This window comes from Saccostrea echinata, unplaced genomic scaffold (assembly GCF_033153115.1).
Source record: "Saccostrea echinata isolate AGI-Se365-2 ecotype Australia unplaced genomic scaffold, CSIRO_AGI_Sech_v1 ptg000001l, whole genome shotgun sequence".
Classification (NCBI taxonomy): Eukaryota; Metazoa; Mollusca; class Bivalvia; order Ostreida; family Ostreidae; genus Saccostrea; species Saccostrea echinata.
In genome coordinates this window covers 21,928,838-21,948,044 of record NW_026889750.1, presented here as the reverse complement: position 1 = coordinate 21,948,044, position 19,207 = coordinate 21,928,838, and the positions used below count along the sequence as shown (strand labels likewise).

At 34.2% G+C, this 19,207-nt stretch overlaps 1 protein-coding gene across 2 annotated transcripts in view; it reads left to right on the top strand.

Moving 5' to 3' along the window:
• LOC133199608 (uncharacterized) overlaps positions 1 to 9,962 on the top strand; it is a 30,653-nt gene extending 20,691 nt beyond the window's left edge. For both annotated transcript variants that reach the window (XM_061335561.1, XM_061335491.1), the window contains exons 5-10: positions 3,068 to 3,121; positions 3,331 to 3,469; positions 5,226 to 5,341; positions 8,658 to 8,736; positions 8,859 to 9,181; positions 9,605 to 9,962. In XM_061335561.1, coding sequence (XP_061191545.1) covers positions 3,068 to 3,121; positions 3,331 to 3,469; positions 5,226 to 5,341; positions 8,658 to 8,736; positions 8,859 to 9,181; positions 9,605 to 9,625 — 732 coding nt within the window. In that variant the 3' untranslated portion in view covers positions 9,626 to 9,962. The remainder of the gene's footprint in view (positions 1 to 3,067; positions 3,122 to 3,330; positions 3,470 to 5,225; positions 5,342 to 8,657; positions 8,737 to 8,858; positions 9,182 to 9,604) is intronic.
• The last annotated feature ends 9,245 nt before the right edge of the window (positions 9,963 to 19,207 follow it).

Here is a 19,207-nt window from a genome sequence, read left to right as displayed (position 1 = left end):
AAACGTGTAGGATTCATTCGGAAGTCATTTTATTTTAAGTATGGCTATGGATGGATTAACATGTCATTCTGTGTTGTTTGTTACTAATATTATTCGGATATATCATACCAGTGGTATTTTAAGCGATAAAAAAATACGGAAACAACAAAATAAAATTTCTCGGTAATGTATTACATATTTGTTTGATTTTCTTTCTTTCTTTTGTTTAAATCAACATGGGCAGAAAATGTATTCAAAGTAATTAATTATATGCGTATCAATTTTTAGGGAATTTGATTCAATACATTTTTTTAAAGGGAGCAATACTGAATAGTTTTTAAAAAGAAAATTCTTCAGGAATCCGGTCCTTTTCATTCATTTATTTGAATCTCTTCACCATTTTACAACTATGGTATATAGAGATTACAAGAACATATGGGTGATTAATACACAATAATAGATAGATACGACAGGCATGAAAAATAAAACACAAAATTTAGTGCGTTGTTATAAATGTGAAGTATGGGAATTCTAGGCCCGGGAGGACAATTATTTTTTTTCTTTATAAACGAACATAATTTTCTTATATTACAAGATTGTAATACAAATAATTTTGAAATCATTTATAGTCTTTTTATGCATAAAATTGGTTGATTAATAATTGTCTGACAAAGGAATCATAATTCACATGCATCGGCAAATACAGGGTTAAATATTTCCGGGGGGGGGGGTGTTAAAATGAAAACACAAACTTTGAGTTTTTGTTGTTAACAAATTTTAATAGATAATTTTCTTTTTAATGAAAATTATTGCTTTTTTCGGTGTGCGCCCGATGCACCCCTTAAAAATATATTGGAATCTTCTTTACACATCCGACACTCTTCTTACGACTGTGATCAAGGTCATTTACAACAGGGATCACGGGGTCCGCGTGCCGTGAACTGAAAACTTGTTCTGCTACATGTATAATCTCTTGTAAATCATGGCTAAGATGACACCCGACAATAATGAATGATTTTTAATTCGTGAAACTAAATGGTTTTATTCGTATTTAATGGGTACAAATAAATACACGTGCCCGTGGATTTTATTTCTTAAATTTATCCGATTGTCTGTAAACAATGAATTAATTTGCCAGTGTATTCGTGAATTAAAGATATAAAGAAATAAATCCTGAATAATTATATAATTATTAGTTGTTTTAAAAATCACGCAGTTCTAGAGCATAATTTTTAGTTTTTTTTTGGACATTGGACATGTATACACGTATATTGAATGTACTGTTAAGAGCCGCTACTATTGGTTACATTTTTTTTATCTAGACGGGGTTTGAAATCAAGGACTTTACAAGGTGTCGGGTATATTGTTTTTATTTGATAAACACAAGGCCTTAAAAGAGGACTAAAGAATTATAAAACCTATCCCCCGGCTTCTCTACCATATCAAATTTTAATGATAAGTCAAAGTTTAATTCTATAGTGAAACGATATATTTACCATTCTGAATAAAGTGCATTTAATGAATTACATCTATCTGGTCCCGCTGGAGATATGGATATCCTTTTTTTTCTTAGAACGGGCAATTGTTTCTATAATATTTTTTTTCCCCCAATGATATACTTCTGAAAAAAGTGCCCGTTATATTTAGCCATGTACAGAAGTAAGATCTCGGTAATCTAGCCCCCCCCCCCCTTTCCTGCACAATGTTCTTGTTTGATGCAGTGTGCATATTACCTTTGCAAATTATAAACAGAACCTAATTTAATCAAATGAGATTATTTATTTACTAAATAAAAAAAAATCAATCAATCAATAATTTAAAAAAAAGAAGAAAAAAATCAATCCGTTTACAGAAATCATACGCAATTTAATCGATTATTTTTTTCACGGGTTTATTTGTCAGTAATAAAACGACTGTTTAATATCAAACTATAATTGTAAACACATTAAATGCTGTAAAAGATTATGAATTACGAATATATATTTTTTTCAGTGCGTAATGTAGAGTCTAGTGAAAAAGGTTTGTACATGGACGATTATAGACATTTCACCGGGCGGGTGACATACTCAATGACAACCATTAATTACAACTTAACATTGAATATTTTGTCTGTTAATACAGTACTTGTGTAGCGAGTTCTAATCTTAACTTAATCTAAATGATTGCAATTCTTAACTAATCTTTGATTAATCCATAATAATTAAAATAAAATCCGAGAGATTCCGAATAGAAAATCCAGATCGAGGCCAAAGCGTGCGAGAATCGTGTACAAAGCGTGTGAGAAACGTGTATAAAGCGTTTCGTGCAGGCTTTCGAGTAAACCGTGCAGCCTTTCGTGCAAAGCGTTTCGTGTAAACCGTGTAGCGTTTCGTGCAAACCGTGTAGCGTTTCGTGTAAATCGTGCAGCGTTTCGTGCAAACCGTGTAGCGAGCGTGTACCGTTCGTGCAGCGTGCGTGTGGGGTAGTAGCACGTTTATATATATAACCCATTGGCTCTGCCGACTTATAGACTAACCGGGTGACAATATATTTTCAAAGTTCAAGTATCTGCTAGACTTCTTTTTTTATCAATAGAAGTAATAAAAATGCAAAGAAAAATTGAATGTCTTATTGATATACAAATAAATATATTTCACAATACATTTTGTTCATTTTTGAAAATTAAATGTTAGTTTTCCGCCGAATGTCGTTCTCGTACTTTGAAGGTAAACGATGATCGAATTATCTATACCCCCATAAACCTTTAAGTTCCGGCCGAGGAGACCTGGTTTGCAGAGAAATGCTAGAAAACGCGTGAATGCGACGGACGTACTGCGAGATTCAACCTGATTTGATTTTATTTCAATAAATGACAGCTTCCGATGTCTGAGAAAAGTCCAACTTGGGCGAGAAATTCTCGCTATTAGTCAGAAAGTGCCCCTAAGCGGAATCCAACATGGAGGCTAGTTTCATGCCTTGTTATGTTTATAGTATAGTAGATATATATTTTTTAACAATTAAGCTGGGGAGTGCCTATGGAAATAAACATAAACTTCCCATTATATTTCTATATATCAGAACGTTAATAGTTATTAAATCAATATTTCAGACCTTCTTGAAAATATTTGCGATGGGAAGTCACTTCCTAAATCACAGACTAGAGGTAAGAAATTATAAGTAAACATAGACGTTTGATCCAGTGCAAGAACGCATTTTACTATATGAAGGAGCTTACCAGCTATATTAACTACATGTAAAACATTATTCTTGCAATGTCTAATAGTACATGCAACAATTCTCTAAATACCACTTAAACTTTGATGTTCATTACTACTTTTGTAAAAAATAAATCCTTTTCTTTTCTACACTCAGGTTTTTGACGCCTTCGTTGTAACAGTATCATGGATCCTAGATCTTTCGTTTTACGAAGGAATCTGGGCTCAACCAGGATCGGAGGCGGCCACCATTTTAATCATCATTCTACCCTGGAGAGTGATAAGGATTGTCAATAGTAAGTACTTAATGAAACGCTACAATCGTGTAATACTAGTACATGTGAGTCTCAAGCACAGTTGGGCGAGACCGAATCTTCAAAGTTTTAAAAGAAAAAAGGGGATTGAAGGCTTTTTTGCTACATGTTTAGCATATGATGTCATAATTTTTAATGGTTTTCCAGAAGATACCTTATCATGAATTCTCTATCGTACAAGTCTACTGGTCTTAAATAGAGGTACTATGAGTAATCTCACAAAATAATACCCCAGCTGCATTTTTATGTGCGTATTCGCATTTTTGTAAGTGTGATTTTGTACTTGCTGGCATGACCTTGGAAAAAAGAAAGACACATCGGCACACCATCTGGTCATAACAAATCATCGAGTGAATTATGGACATCCAGTGTTTTTCCATTGGAAAACTATGGACCTGATATTGATTTAACACTAGTACTGCAGGTGAACTTTAATTGCACAATAACCTTGCGTCAGGGTTATGACTTTTACCACTCAAATAATCTTTGTTTGAAGTTTCAATTTCCAACAAATATTTTATACTTTTTCTCCAGTGTCTTTGTACTTGCCAGAATGACTTGAAGTCGACATTAGCGCACACCTTCAAGACTTGACTAATATTTTTTTAAAGTATGAACTTCCAATGTTTATCCGTTAGAAAGTTATACACTGGTTCATTTAAAAGTTTTACACCGGACACGAATTTTCTGCCAGTGACCTTGAACTTGCTAACTTGACCTTGGGTTAGATCGGGGCACACCCCCGTCCTTAGCAATTTTTGAGTCAAGTATCAACTTTCAAGCCTCCATTAAATACTTTCTTTGGCAGTGACCTTGAATCTTTGGTCATAGTTAATAATAGCTTCAGATCAATAGTTGTGTCAAGTATCAACTTTCAAGCCTCCTTTAAATACTTTCTTTGGCAGTGACCTTGAACCTTTGGTCATAGTTAATAATAGCTTCAGATCAATAGTTGTGGTAAGTAAGGACCTCCGTCTTATGTTCTCCATTAAAAAATAGGTCGAGACAGCAATTGAACATTTTCTATCAGTGATCTTGAATATGATGAAATGACCTTAATTTAAGGTTATGACAGACCTTCAGGTCATAAACAATCTTTGATTGATTGATATTGTTTAACGCCGAGTCGGCAATATTTCAACGGAAACAATCATCCTTGTATGAACTTCCAGTGTTTCTTCATAAAGAAGTCGTAGACCGGACATTTACGCTAAGGCCCTCGAAACTGCCGGAAAGACCTTGGGTTAGGTCAAGACATACTCTTAAGTCTTTAACAATCTTTATATTACGTATGAGCTTCCATTAACTCTGTGTAACTACACCAACAGTGTAGGATATGTACCGTTTTGAGGACTAAACGAAAATTTGTTTTTACTTACTTGCCAACACCGTCCATTGAAATCAAAAACATATACGATTTAGGTATCTTAGTGTAATCTACGTTATTTTAAAAAGACATCAAAAAATACCATCAGAAACATATCATTATGTCACCGTGTCTTTAGTCCCTACACATCTCGCCACCCACGTTGAGGTAGGTTCTGATAATGTTCTGCTTCAAAATCCTTGATGCGTTTGTTGGTCGTAAATTCACTGATGTGCCTTGATATGTCACTGCCTTGGCCAGTCTGTCTACTATACTAAAAAAAATTCCATAAATACTGTCAGTCACTGGTACATCAAATCAAGATTGTGCCTCAGATTCCCACTTCTATCGACTTTTATCGATTCTTTTCAGGTTTTGTTCTTGTGATCAAAGAAAAGGACTTGGTAATACTGAAAGTAATTAAACAGCAATACAGACGACTCGTCAAGCGAGAAAAAGAACTAACAAACAAATTAGAACAATATAGAGTAAGTAAAGTGTAATGAATCTCGGTACCATTGATTCCAAATTTACTACGGTGCAGTACAATGCTCAGTATAATGCTCTGTTAAAGGATTTTTTGTTAAAGGATGTCTTGTTTAGTTCAATCATTGTTCGTTATCTTCACCTTTTTCATTGACATATAATTTTTTTATGTGTTTTCATAATTGCTAGAATTTTAATTTACATCTATCTTAATATGAAAGCAACTTTTTCAGGAATTTAGTGCCGTTCATAGAACTACCGTAAAATTTACATCACGTTTTTATAACTAATTAAATATAGCTCTTTACCAGTGTGCTTATTACATCCTGGTTACAAAATAACGAGAATCAATTTTCAAAATAGTCTGAGGCTTTGCTATTAGCTAATAATAGAGTAAGAATGATTTAGTCATGCAAGAAAACATTTTTCCTTTTGAAATAAAGATAATTTTGCTGCAGTATATTATAATTAAACCTCGGTATAAATATCAAAACCCAAGACAATTTATGTACATCATGACTTTGCCCTATCGAACGATGATGGTTGTACATGTGATCCATATTATCCCGCTTCAGACAAATTTGTAGATTACAGATTGGATAAAACTGACATAATCACATGACATCCTGAAATTTTCCGTATTACATGTACCTCTCCGTCTATTCTCTTTAGAGAAGTGGACAGGCTTTCGCCTACATCCACTTCTCTTCGCAAGCCTTCATGTTTTGATTCTGGAAAACGTGTAAATCTCGAACCGGTGACGGTCTACACTTCAACTGACATTTCGTCTAAAATACGTCTGAATGTACGTAATAGACGTGTTATCTTAACACTTTTAACATAAATACACACAACTGTCACAAGAAAACTGACCTTTAAGTATTGTTAATCCATTTTCACAAGTTCTCCATCCCGGATTTAAACTAATGTTTATCTACCACAGCTTATTAGAAAAAATTGAAAATTTTAAGTCGGATAATTTGGAAAAATTGGCGAAGACGTATTTTAATGTTCAAAAAATGTTTTGGACAATTCACTTTTGATTTAGCATATTATTCAAGATAAATATTATTACCTATACTTATTTTTACTATTTTAATACAATTTAAATGTAAATTTGAACTTAAAAAATACTTCATTACTTCCTCACTGACAATACTAAAAAATATTTTCTTTTATTTTTAAACGATATTAACTCTACCTTTCCCGAGAAATGAAAAAAGATTTAAAACAAAGATCAAAAGAATTTGAACGAAACTTGAGGAAATACTGTCTCGTTAGTTTAAACAGAGTAGACGATTTCTCTCGTTCCATTATTATTTTGTAAAAATAGTTTCCATTTTTATCCGAATTAGAGATTTTTGAATACTTCAAGAGTTACTTGCACATAATTTAAATCCGGGATGGAGAACTTGTGAAAATGGATTAACAATACTTAAAGGTCAGTTTTCTTGTGACAATTGTGTGTATTTATGTTAAAATTGATAATATAACACGTCTATTATGTACATTCAGACGTATTTTAGACGAAATGTCAGTTGAAGTGTAGACCGTCACCGGTTCGAGATTTACACGTTTTCCAGAATCAAAACATGAAGGCTTGCGAAGAGAAGTGGATGTAGGCGAAAGCCTGTCCACTTCTCTAAAGAGAATACCTCTCCGTCCAGGGTCAGTATTAAAGTCGGGCACGCGATTCGTTGTAAATAGAAATGACGGAAATATCCGAAGAAACGGTTTGCGCAGATGACCGAGATAGAAGTGATTGAGAAAAGAACAAAAGTGAATTCTGAAAATACGATAAAAAGCAACATCAAAGCAGCAAACATTTTAAGGGATTATTTACAGGAAAAATCACAGGAGTGTGTATTTAAAACTTTTGACGTTTATTTCATAATCTTTCCAGTCTCTAAATGCATGTATATATATCAGAGAGTTGATGAGGATGAGATGATGAAGATGGGGCAAAGCATCTCGAGCTCGGAAGCATTACTCCCTATAGGCTAGTGTACACAAGCAACTTGCCTTACCATCCATTAGCAATACTAAAGCCAAACTTGCCTTACCATCCACTAGCAATTTTGGAGCTGCACTCTCTACTAACAATGATGTAGATCAACATTCTTCATGAGGATGCAAAGTGTCTTGAAGGAATTTGTCTAAATGATTTGTTTGGTGACTTTTCCCCAAAAAGAAGTTCTAATGTTTCAAACACAGCAATGCAAACCGATCAAAGGAACACATCAATCTTTAATACTGTCAGTTTTCAATCAACTTCAACATAAATGGAAATAAGATGTGTTTGTTTGTTGTTTAACGTCCCTCTCGAGAATTTTTCACTCATATGGAGAAGCCACCACTTGCCGGTTGAGAGCTGCAAATTTTCACTTATACTCGGCACTCAGGGCCATTGAGCAGTGAGGGATCTTTTTCGTGCCAGCATCTACTGCGACACGGGGCCTCGGTTTATATGGTCTCATCAGAAGGACCGGTCTGCATGTCACACCGTGGGATTCGTACCCGCGACGCTAGGATCAACTTAATCTGGAGCAGACGCTCTAACCACTGCTCCACAACGGGCGACAAAATGGGATGTGAAACGGTTATTTTGCAATTAAAGTTTATTTCAGACCTTAATACCATGTTCATGATTGTAGTCATATGTTGTTAATTAGATTTGTTGTTTCTGGTTATGATATTTTATGTTGATTGTTATTGCATTAAAACTTAATATTTTGATAATATGCTCGTAGATTTTATTTTGAAATACAACGTGTTTACATCTAAAAAGGTCATCATTGGGGTAAATTCGTTACACAGTCACTTGGGGACCTATAATACGGAGTTATACAGGGTGTGAAATGGAAAGCCGTATTGAGACTCGGCTTCGCCTCACCCAATACGGATTTCCATTTCACACCCTGTATTGACTCCGTATTATGTCCCTAACTGACTGTGTAACTAATAACATGTTTTGTCCATTTTTGAAAATTTTGGGTATTCTGTCCCTTTGCACCAGCTTTTTATCAACCAAGATCAGTTGGGCAGGGTTTTAAATAGACTAGCCTAAATACATAAACGTGTACTCGGGTCTACAACTGCCAAAATCATAGCTAAACAAATATTTTCTCATATAAGTGCATACAAGTTGTATGATATTTGGGTGACTATCAATTTTTGGAAAGGAGAGCGGTGTTCAAAATACACGAATTATGAATGAAGGTTTTTTAAGCTGTAGATATCAAAAGCATAGTGCATATAAAAAAATTGTATATTTAATTTAAAAAAATGTAGGTAAATACTTTACAATTTTTTTTTTAGATTGAACTTCGGCAGCTTCAAGGACTTTGTCGAAAGCACGGGGCAAAAGAGCCGGAAATTGCTGCTTGTGCACCAATAGGTAACGTTTTATACAAGTAATTATGCATTGAAATGGATTATATTTTAATCAAAAATAAATTTCAAAATTATAGAGAACATTATTCAGTTCTGGTGATAAAAGAGGAAGGATTTTGTTTACAGGAAGACGTCGAACAAGTAGCATAATGTCGGGCATGTCTAGCTTTGCCTCGCTCGCAATGATAGGAGCTGTCGGAAGTCAACCTGATTTGGCCCGTGAGTCTTCTTCCGATGAAGACGACGATATCCCATCTCCTACTCCATCTCAGATTAAAGAAGCTAACCATTTGCTAAGATCTGTCTCAACAACCAGCAGTTTCTTGGATGGTGGAATGTCTGACACTGTTACATTTTCCTTATCACCTGATCCTACCAGTCCTAATGGCCAATCAAATCCTGTTTTTACCTTTGAAGTTGAAGCACCATCCAAGAATAGCACGACGAAGGTTTGTTAATATTTAATCTTGACATCTCAAGGAAAATATGGTTTGTTAACATATGCCGTCTCTTTTTCTGTAATAGTCCAATCCACACTAAGCAGAAGTTGTTTCCCTTTGCGGGGTCAACTAAAGGGTCAACTGGGAAAAAACAGTGTTTCTCTTCTCTTCTTTACCAAACATCTAAACACACTGCGATAAATTCACTTGTGTTTAAATCTTTTCTATCGATGTATGAGAAGCCTCATTCTGGGGCAATTGAAATACAAGATGCAACAATTATAACAAATAATAAAGTTACAAACCTGAAAGTTATGAAAACCAGTGTGAGAATTGTGTTTTCCCCCAAAAGATGGCGGCCAAGTGACATTAATTTTTAAACGTGTGGATTTAACTAATGAATGTATTTAACTTCTTTCTCGTGTGTTTCAGGGAGATTCAACTAAACTGTGAAGAGTCCACCACAGTGTATGCTGTCTGTGATATTCCATTGTATTGGATATGACCATTATATATAATTGCTGCGAGAAAAAAAAATCATTAAAATGCACTTCAAAGTCAAGATCTACAATGTAGTAAATGACCGATACCTACAGAGCTTTAAAACTTTGGTTATGATTAAAATATATTTTACATAAAGTACTTTGACTTTGAATACATCATTGTTTTTCCTCAGATGGATTAACATCAAAAAGGGTCAATTGGGGCTTTTTTTTTGAGAAATTCGCTCTCAAATATTGGTTATTCTTCACCTTTGTTTAATAAACAAAGAAATTTACTGGAAAACGAAGTTTTCTTTAAATTTTTCTGCAATGCTTACAACTTAACGAAAATAATAACAATATTGATTGATTGTATGTTGTTTAACGTCCCATTCGAGAATTTTTCACTCATATAGAGACGTCACCAGATACCGGTGAAGGGCTTCAAATTTTAACCTTTACTCGGCACTCAGGGCCATTGAGCAGTGAGGGATCTTTATTGTGCCAACGCCAGCCGTGACACGGGGCCTCGGTTTTTATGGTCTCATCCGAAGGACACGCAACTTTCACTTCAAAGTGCCGAGGGCATGGCGAAGGAACAGTTGCTACCCATTTTTTATCGACTTAGGTGAGCCGCGGCCGAGATTCGAACTCACGACCTCCCGATCACGGAGCGAGCGCTCTACTGACTGAGCTACCGTGAACGATAACAATAAATATGGAGATAACGAACAGTATTCAATCTTAAAGTCGATTACAATAATACATGTACAAATCGGGAGCAGAGCAAACACGGATCTCCAAAAACATCAGAGGTGGGATCAGGTGTCATGGAGGAGTGAGCATCCACTGCCGACCGGTCGCACCCGCCGTGTGCTCCTTGTCATGATCGGTAAATAACGGAAAAATCCGTCGATAATTCAATGTGTAAATAATGGCCTAACAATTGGTTTGAAAAACGTCACGCAGGTCGTACCCAGATCATTTTTCAGCGAATTTGACTTTTCATAAAATGTAACATTGATAATTCGGAAAAGCATAGATAAAACATTCACTATTATTATACATTGTATAGACATCGTTGAGTCTTGGACAAAAAAAAGCACTCCACTACGTCGTCATCACGTGATGTCTATAAATAGAAAAATTGCCTCAACGAAAAAGTGAAAAGTTCAACACTACCCCCGTGGATTATTTATATCTTTTAGTGAAAATAATAATGTAATAAAACTAAAAAGTGCTGCTAGAATCTCCCGACACAGAAAAACATATTCCGAAGTTCGCATGAAACCTTACCAATTTTTTTTTTACATTCTGTACATACGATGAAGGTATTGTCATCAATTCATGTTAACCACTCAATTATAGCAGCACTTTCCAAGATCTAAATTAGACTATGGCTGTATTATATATGGATCAGCAAAGACTTCTTACATAAAAACACGTGATGCAATCCACCATCAAGGCCTTCGACTCTGTTTAGGAGCCCTTCATACCACTCCTATAGACAGCTTACACGTCGAAGCAAATGAGCCACCTCTCGACTTACGAAGGATTAAACTCACCTTATAATACATTCTGAAATGAAAGAAAAAGTGAGCAAGCTCACATACCCCACGCTCCCCCAAAACTTGACAATGCAACACGTAAAGAATGGCACAGTGCATTTTAAATACACAGTATAATTCAAAAAGGGGCATTACTTGCAAAAAATCATCACATCAAAACTTCTTGCATATAAGGACAATCAAATCTTTGCGTTACAAATTTAATTGGGCTGAAGTTTCTAGATAAATAATGGAATCAAAATTTCTTGGTAATATACAAATCTATATATTATGTCTGAAATACCTACAAAGATTCAGGAAATTCAGTGCAGGAGTTATGCTGACAAACTGTTATTTAAATTCCTCAGTGATTTCGATTTGTTAATGAGTGTAAGTCCATTTACACATTTAATTAATTGATGGAAACAAAATTATAATGTTGTCATATGAATTTGTTTATATACTGTACTCATGATATTATTTAAGGCAAAGCACCAATTTGAGGGGAGGGGGTGTGTGTGAGAACTATCTAAGATTTTGTGTGTGTGTTAAATCATTAATATAAATTTTGATTTGAAAATTAATAGGGGTCTTTTAAGGTCTTAAAATATTTGACATAAAATTTCATTACAAAAGCTGATTCTAGTGGATTTCCTTATTACCTAGCTAGAAAGTTTCTTCAATAATAAGGAAAACTCTTAGGGCAAAAATAAAGAAATCGGAATTTCCTGGTAATATGCACATCTACACATTGTGTCCTAAATACCTGCAAAGTTTAACGAAATTCTGTGCAGCGGTTTAAAAGGAGTTGCAAAATGTCCATCTCTGTATTCAAGATATGGCCAAAAATCGCAGTTGAAAAGTGCCGAAATTCCCAGAAAAATAAAGGAATCGGAATTTCCTGGTAATATGCACATCTACACATTATGTCCTAAATATCTGCAAAGTTTGACGAAATTCTGTGAGCGGTTAAAGAGGAGTTGCGCTGACAAACTGTTCATCTCTAGATTCAAGATATGGCCAAAAATCTAGGTTGAAAAGTTCAGAAATTCCCAGAAAAATAAAGGAATCGGAATTTCCTGGTATTATGCACATCTACACATTGTGTCTTAAATATCTGCAAAGTTTGATGAAATTCTGTGTGGCGGTTTTTGAGGAGTTGCGCTGACAAAAAAAAACAGGACTGACGGACGGGGTCAAAAACATATCCCCCACACCTTGTTGCGTGGGGTATAATTAAAACACATACCGAAAATCCTGCTAATGATTGTGTTTTTCAACCGCAGTATGAAGATTTGTATGATAAAAGTAAATAATGTATAAAACCTTTAGGACTAAGATATAAAAAACGCATAAGAGATTCTGAAATACCTTTGGATATAATTAAACTTATTAACTATTCCGAAATACCGCCATGGAAATTAACAAAACCAGGTGTATATATATCTTCAATTGAATTAAAGAAATGAGAGACAAATCCTCTTTTTTTAAACAGAAATTTACCGAAATAAAACATTCTAAGGATTCTTCAGCCGATATTTACACACTCAGATGGTTCATTGATTGATTGATTAGGGTTTAACGCCGAGTCGGCAATATTTCAGCCATATTTCGGCGGAACATTAATTCTATATGATCGGTTTTGAAAGATTTTTGGTTTCTCTGGCGGCCCCCAGTGAGCCTACTCTTTTCCGAAAACCAGAAAAACGATCTTTTGCGTGCCAAGGGGGTTGCAATCCTTGACACGGGGCACCATTTAACGTCCCATCCGACGGACTTAAAAATTTAAAAATATTTTTAAAAGTTTAAAATAAAACTCTCTGTGTTTATCAAAAAATTAATTACATTGTGTATCTTTAGATTTTACTATAAAAAAATCAGTTTCATGTAAATAATCTAAAATTGTATTAACATTAACATTTGTAAACAGTTTACGCATCGTTCGTACATTATTGAAAAGTCTACTTCGAATAGGCGAAAAATCAGAACATTCTAAAAGAATATGATTTATAGTAAGCGGACAGTCACAGGATATACATTCTGGCTGAAGTTCTCGATTTAATAAGTTTGCATGTGTTATTTTAGAATGACCTATACGTGTTCTTGAAATAATCACTTCGTCCTGACGTTTCAGGCCGAAGTTAGATGATATGTTAACTTTGTTTTCTATTGCATATAGTATACTTGTATCACAAAATTCCCAATATATCTGCCAAAGAGAATTTACATAAAGTTTCACAATATATTTTAGGTCAGTATAAGGAATTTTAAAAATGGTAATTTTGTACCGAAGTGCCAGTTTTGCAGCACTATCAGCCTTAGTGTATCCAATGATGCCAATATGACTTGGAATCCAACAAAAGTCAACTACTTTACCTTGTTGAGTGAAATGATAGAACTGAACTAATATATCTAAAATGTATGGTTGATCGATATTCATATTTTGTATAGATTGCAAGCAAGAAAGCGAGTCCGAAAATATTGTAAAAGAGTTGTCATTAGAAGATTTAATATATTCAAATGCAAGCTGTATGGCTTTTGCCTCTGCTGTAAATATTGTAGCTTCATTTGGAAGCCTTAAAGAAAAAACATTATTTTTATTCACTGCAGCCGCTGCTACTTTATTTTTGTCTTCAGAACCATCTGTATAAATTTCGACTGTAGAATTTTTAGATTGTTTTATTTCGGCTAATTTCTGTTTAAAAACAAGAGAATTGGTTTCTGATTTCTTAAATTCAGTTAAAGATGTGTCTACATTTGGTTTAATTAATTTCCATGGCGGTATTTCAGAGAAACTTGTAGGTTTTATAATGTCCAAAGGTAAGTCAGAATCCCTGATATGTTTTCTAGATCTCAGACCAATAGGTTTTATACATGTTTTACTTTTATCATTTAAGTTTTCGTATTGCGGATGAAAAACACAATCGTAAGCAGGATTATTAACATTTGCCTTCAATTTGAGAATATACTGTAAGGTAAGTTCGATTCTTCTTAAGTCCAGCGGTGGCCCATTTGCTTCAACGTATAGACTATTTAAAGGAGAAGTTCGAAAAGCTCCTAAGCACAGTCGAAGGCCTTGATGATGGACTGTGTCAAGCGCTTTCATGTATGAAGTTCTTGCCGAACCATATACAATGCAACCATAGTCTAATTTAGATCTAACTAAAGAACGATAGAGTTTTAAAAGAGTATTTTTATCCGCCCCCCATTTTGTATTTGCAATAACTTTTAATACATCTAATGCCTTTGTACATTTTTCTTTAAGCATTTTAATATGCGAGATAAAAGAGAGTTTACTGTCAAAGATAATACCTAAAAACTTTCTCTTTTACTACTTTTATAGGGATTCTATCTAGAAGCAAATGTGGTTCATCATGTGCTTTCCGTTTAGAGCAGAAATGCACGCAAGCGGTTTTACTTTTTGAGAACTTAAATCCATTTTTATCAGCCCAATTTTGAATTTTGTTTAGACAAAGCTGTAATTTTCGCTCAATATAATTCATACTTTTGGATTTAAAACAAAGAACAAAATCATCGACATATAGACTTCCATGCATATCATTTTTAAGCACTTCTGCTATACTGTTAATTTTTATGCTAAATAATGTGACAGATAAAATACTTCCTTGTGGCACACCCATTTCCTGTTTAAAATTGTCCGAATATGTAGACCCCAAGCGTACTTTAAAATGTCTATCATTCAAAAAATTCTTTATAAAATTGGGCAAGTGTCCTTTAAGGCCCATACTGTAGAGATCTTTCAAGATGCCATATCTCCATGTGGTATCATATGCTTTTTCTAAGTCAAAAAATACAGATACGACATGCTCTTTTTTAATAAAGGCATCTCGAATATACGTTTCCAGTCTTACTAACTGGTCAATAGTACTTCGGTTTTTTCTAAAACCACATTGTATATTAGTTAAAATGTTATTGGTTTCAAGAAACCATATTAAGCGTTCACTGATCATCCTTTCCATGGTTTTACATAAGCAGCTTGTTAAAGCAATTGGTCGGTAATTATTAGGATCTGTGTGGTCCTTTCCAGGTTTTGGAATAGGAATAATTGTTGCTTGCGTCCAGGAAGGTGGAAAAAGACCTCGTGCCCAGATAGAATTAAAAATTTGCAAGAGACATTCTTTACTGTTTTTAGGGAGATGTTTAATAATTTGATAATGTATTTGGTCCGGTCTTACCGCAGTATCATGAGATTTATCTAAAGACTTTTGCAGTTCATTTAAAGTTCATTTAATGGTTGATTATAACATTCCCGGTTTTCAGATGTAAAATCTAGGGTTTCCTTTTCTTGTGAATTTTTATAGGGAATATATGTAGGGCTATTGTTCTTTGTTGAAGAATTTTTAGAAATTTTATTAGCTATTTCATTAGTTATTTCTGTTTTATTCGTAATAATTTTATTTCCAATATTAAAATGTTGATATCTTTGAGGACCCTTTCCTTTTATTTTTCTTATTGCGTTCCAAACCTTATTTATCGGAGTATGCGTATTAAGGCTGGAAACAAACTTTTCCCAAGATTTTCGTTTATTAAAATTTATAGTTCTACGAGCTTTTGCTGTAAATATGCGAAAATTGCTTAAATTCATTAAAGCGACAGGACGGCTGCAAAATGTGTGCTTTTTCATCTAAATTTACCCAATATGTCATTAAGAAATAAGGTATAAAGTTGATGTAAGCAGTTTGAGAAACAGAAATATTCTCTACTCAAACAAAATTAACGTAATTAGAATCTGCCGGAAAATCAAGGGTCGTACGAACTGGAGCAATCTTAGATCTGTTTATTTGTACCACGTGAATTCTAAAACGGCACGTGCCTACACTGTAGAGTTTACAGTTATAATGAATATTAGGTGAAAGCAATTTTCAAAAACACAAATTATCATAACTTTCTGATAAAATAACCTAAAATAATAATTGAAAGATTTTAGTCTGCATTCAGGCGAATTTAACAGAATTAAAAGTACAAATGTTTACGTTTTGTGTATTGGGGTCCGAGAAAGGAAAAACCAACTAATCATACGTTATTGCGGCAAATGTCAAACAAAATATTTTTCTGCACAGTTAAAAAAAATTAGCATTTCAAATGGCAACAATGTTTATAAGGCAAAGATGTATTTCTTATGTTGAGTTTACACTATTTTTTTTCTTTGAAAGCGACGGAAAAATGAGAAATGATAACAAGTATCAACAAACCTGTCGAATAGAACCTTCGAGAGCCCTGCGTGAGTGTCGCCGAGTTCCCGTTTCTTCCTTTTTTAGCGATTTTATTAATCCCCAAACTAAATTTTAGTCAGGAAAGTTGCTTTTTTAAGTTCTATTTTCAGTTTCTTTTTCTTTTTGGTCGACTTTGTCAATGTAGTAGTCCTACCGTGATTCCCTCTCCAACCATGCTGTTCTGTTTATGAAAACTACGCATGCGTGCATAGCATGGAATGTGGAACCCCGAACACGTTGCGATGTATATATTTACGTCCCATAAATAACTATTAATTTTAATGAAACAATCCAAATTATTTAATTGTAAAAGTTGTAATTTTCTGAAAGTTTATACATTTATGAGTAGTAAAAAAATTCCAAATCTTGTCGGAAAATTTTATCTAGTCAGTTTTTTGATGAGATGCGCCGTACTGTCACTTTAATGTTGGTAATCTATTAAATAGTTTTTCTGCTTTTTTGCGAGCTTTAATAGCATCACTGCATTCTTCTGTAAACCATGGTTTTTAGCTCTACTGGTCAGAGACCAGAAGAGCTTATGCGATAGTAAGGTGTCCGTCGTCCGTCCGTCTGTAAACAATTTTTCAAAATGCTACTCCTCCTACAGTTTTGGTCTGATTTCAATATTACTTGGCACACAAGTAGACTACACTAAGATACATAATTCTGTGTATCGGTTTTTGATTTCAATGAACGGTGTTGCCATGGTTACTAAAAATAGAAATTTCTGTGAATAACATTCAAAATGCTAGTCCTCCTACAGTTTTGATCTGATTTCAATATAACTTGGCACACAAGTAGACTATACTAAGATACATAATTCTATATATCGGTTTTTGATTTCGATGAATGGTGTTGCCATGGTTACTAAAAATAGAAATTTCTGTGAATTACTTTCAAAATGCTACTCCTCCTACAGTTTTTATCTGATTTCAATATAACTTGGCACATAAGTAGACTATACTGTGACAGAGATCGGGCTCGGGATGTCTTTATGCATTACGTCAGCCGGACTTTATCGTAATGTGATACGATAGCGGCCAAGGGTAGTCCGGGTATGCATGGGTATAAATACGAGCGCTCTGCAGAAAGCTGGCAGTTGCCAGTCGGAGCGGAGTGTGGACGGTTGTAGAAGGAACAATAGTGAGGTACGGCGGAGGTTAATAAGGCTTGTAATTAATACAGTATACGGTGTTTAGTATACTGGGTTTACATTATTCGGGTTAATAAAGTTGTAATTACTTTTCCTCGAATTTTATTAAGATCTGTCTGTGTACAGGACAGAGACCTTGAAGATCTGTACCTGTCCTGGTACTGATACATGCAGGACACAGACCTGTCTGAATACAGGACCTATACGGGATTTGAGACCCGTACCTGTCCTGGTACTGATACATACAGGATACATACCTGTGCGAGACCCATACCAATAATTGTTTAAAGATAGTTGCGTGCTTTACGTTAAGGATAGGAAATCCTAATATTATTTATATCTGTATATATTGACTCGTTTATTTTTCACATCCTTTGTCACTTATCATTTCTAATCATTTGTTTAATTAATTGTCTTGATTAAGGATCTACCCAGATTCACGGACCCAAACACGTTACAATACTAAGATGCATATAATTCTGTGTACCGGTTTTCGATTTCGATGAATGGTGTTGCCATGGTTACTAAAAATAGAAATTTCTGTGAAATACTTTCAAAATGCTACTCCTCCTACAGTTTTTATCTGATTTCAGTATAACTTGGCACACATGTAGATTATTATAAGATACATAATTCTGTGTATCGGTTTTTGATTTCAATGAACAATGTTGCTATGGTTACTAAAAATAGAAATTTCTGTGAAATACTTTCAAAATGCTACTCCTCTTACAGTTTTGGTCTGATTTCAGTATAACTTGGCAAACAAGTAGACTACACTAAGATACATAATTCTTTATATTGATTTTATGATTTCGATGAACATTGTTGCCATGGTTACTAAAAATAGAAATTTCCTTGAAATACTTTCAAAATGCTACCCCTACAGTTTTGGTCTGATTTTAGTAGTAGTAGGCACACAAGTAGACTACACTAAGATACATAATTCTTTGTACCAGTTTCGGATTTCGATGAACAGTGTTGCCATGGTTACTAAAAATAGAAATTTTCTTGAAAATCCTCCTACTCCTCCTGCACTTTTTTTGTCTGATTTCAGTATAATGTGGTATACAAGTAGACTACAAAGATACATAATTGGTGTTATTGTTTTTTGATTTTGTTGAATGATGTTGCCATGGTTACTTAAATCAAAATTTCTGTAAAATTGTTTTAAAAGGCTACTCCTCCTACAGTTTTAGTCTGATATAATAATAAATCTTGCCACAAAAGAGACTAAACCAAGGATCATTATTCTGTTTATTGCTGTTGCAAAGTTTCAAGTCCAAGTGCTACTTTTATCTTCCTTTATAAATACAACCAGTAGAGCTACAGTCTCGACAGAGACTTCTGGTTTAGTTTTAGTAGAATTTGCCGACGTTTTAGGTATACATTTATTTGCTGTGTTTAATAGTATTTCAGTAAATTTTTTTAATAGGATCAGGATGGTTTTCAAACTTCTCAGCCGAAAGATCTTGTAATCATAAGTATTCAAATTTCATCCAATCAGCCTTGTTTAGTTTCCAGTTTTGAACATAACTATTTTCTGGGGGATTATTCACTTCAACGATAATAAGGAAATGATCACTCCCGCATAAATCGTCGTGTACTGACCAGTTAAAATC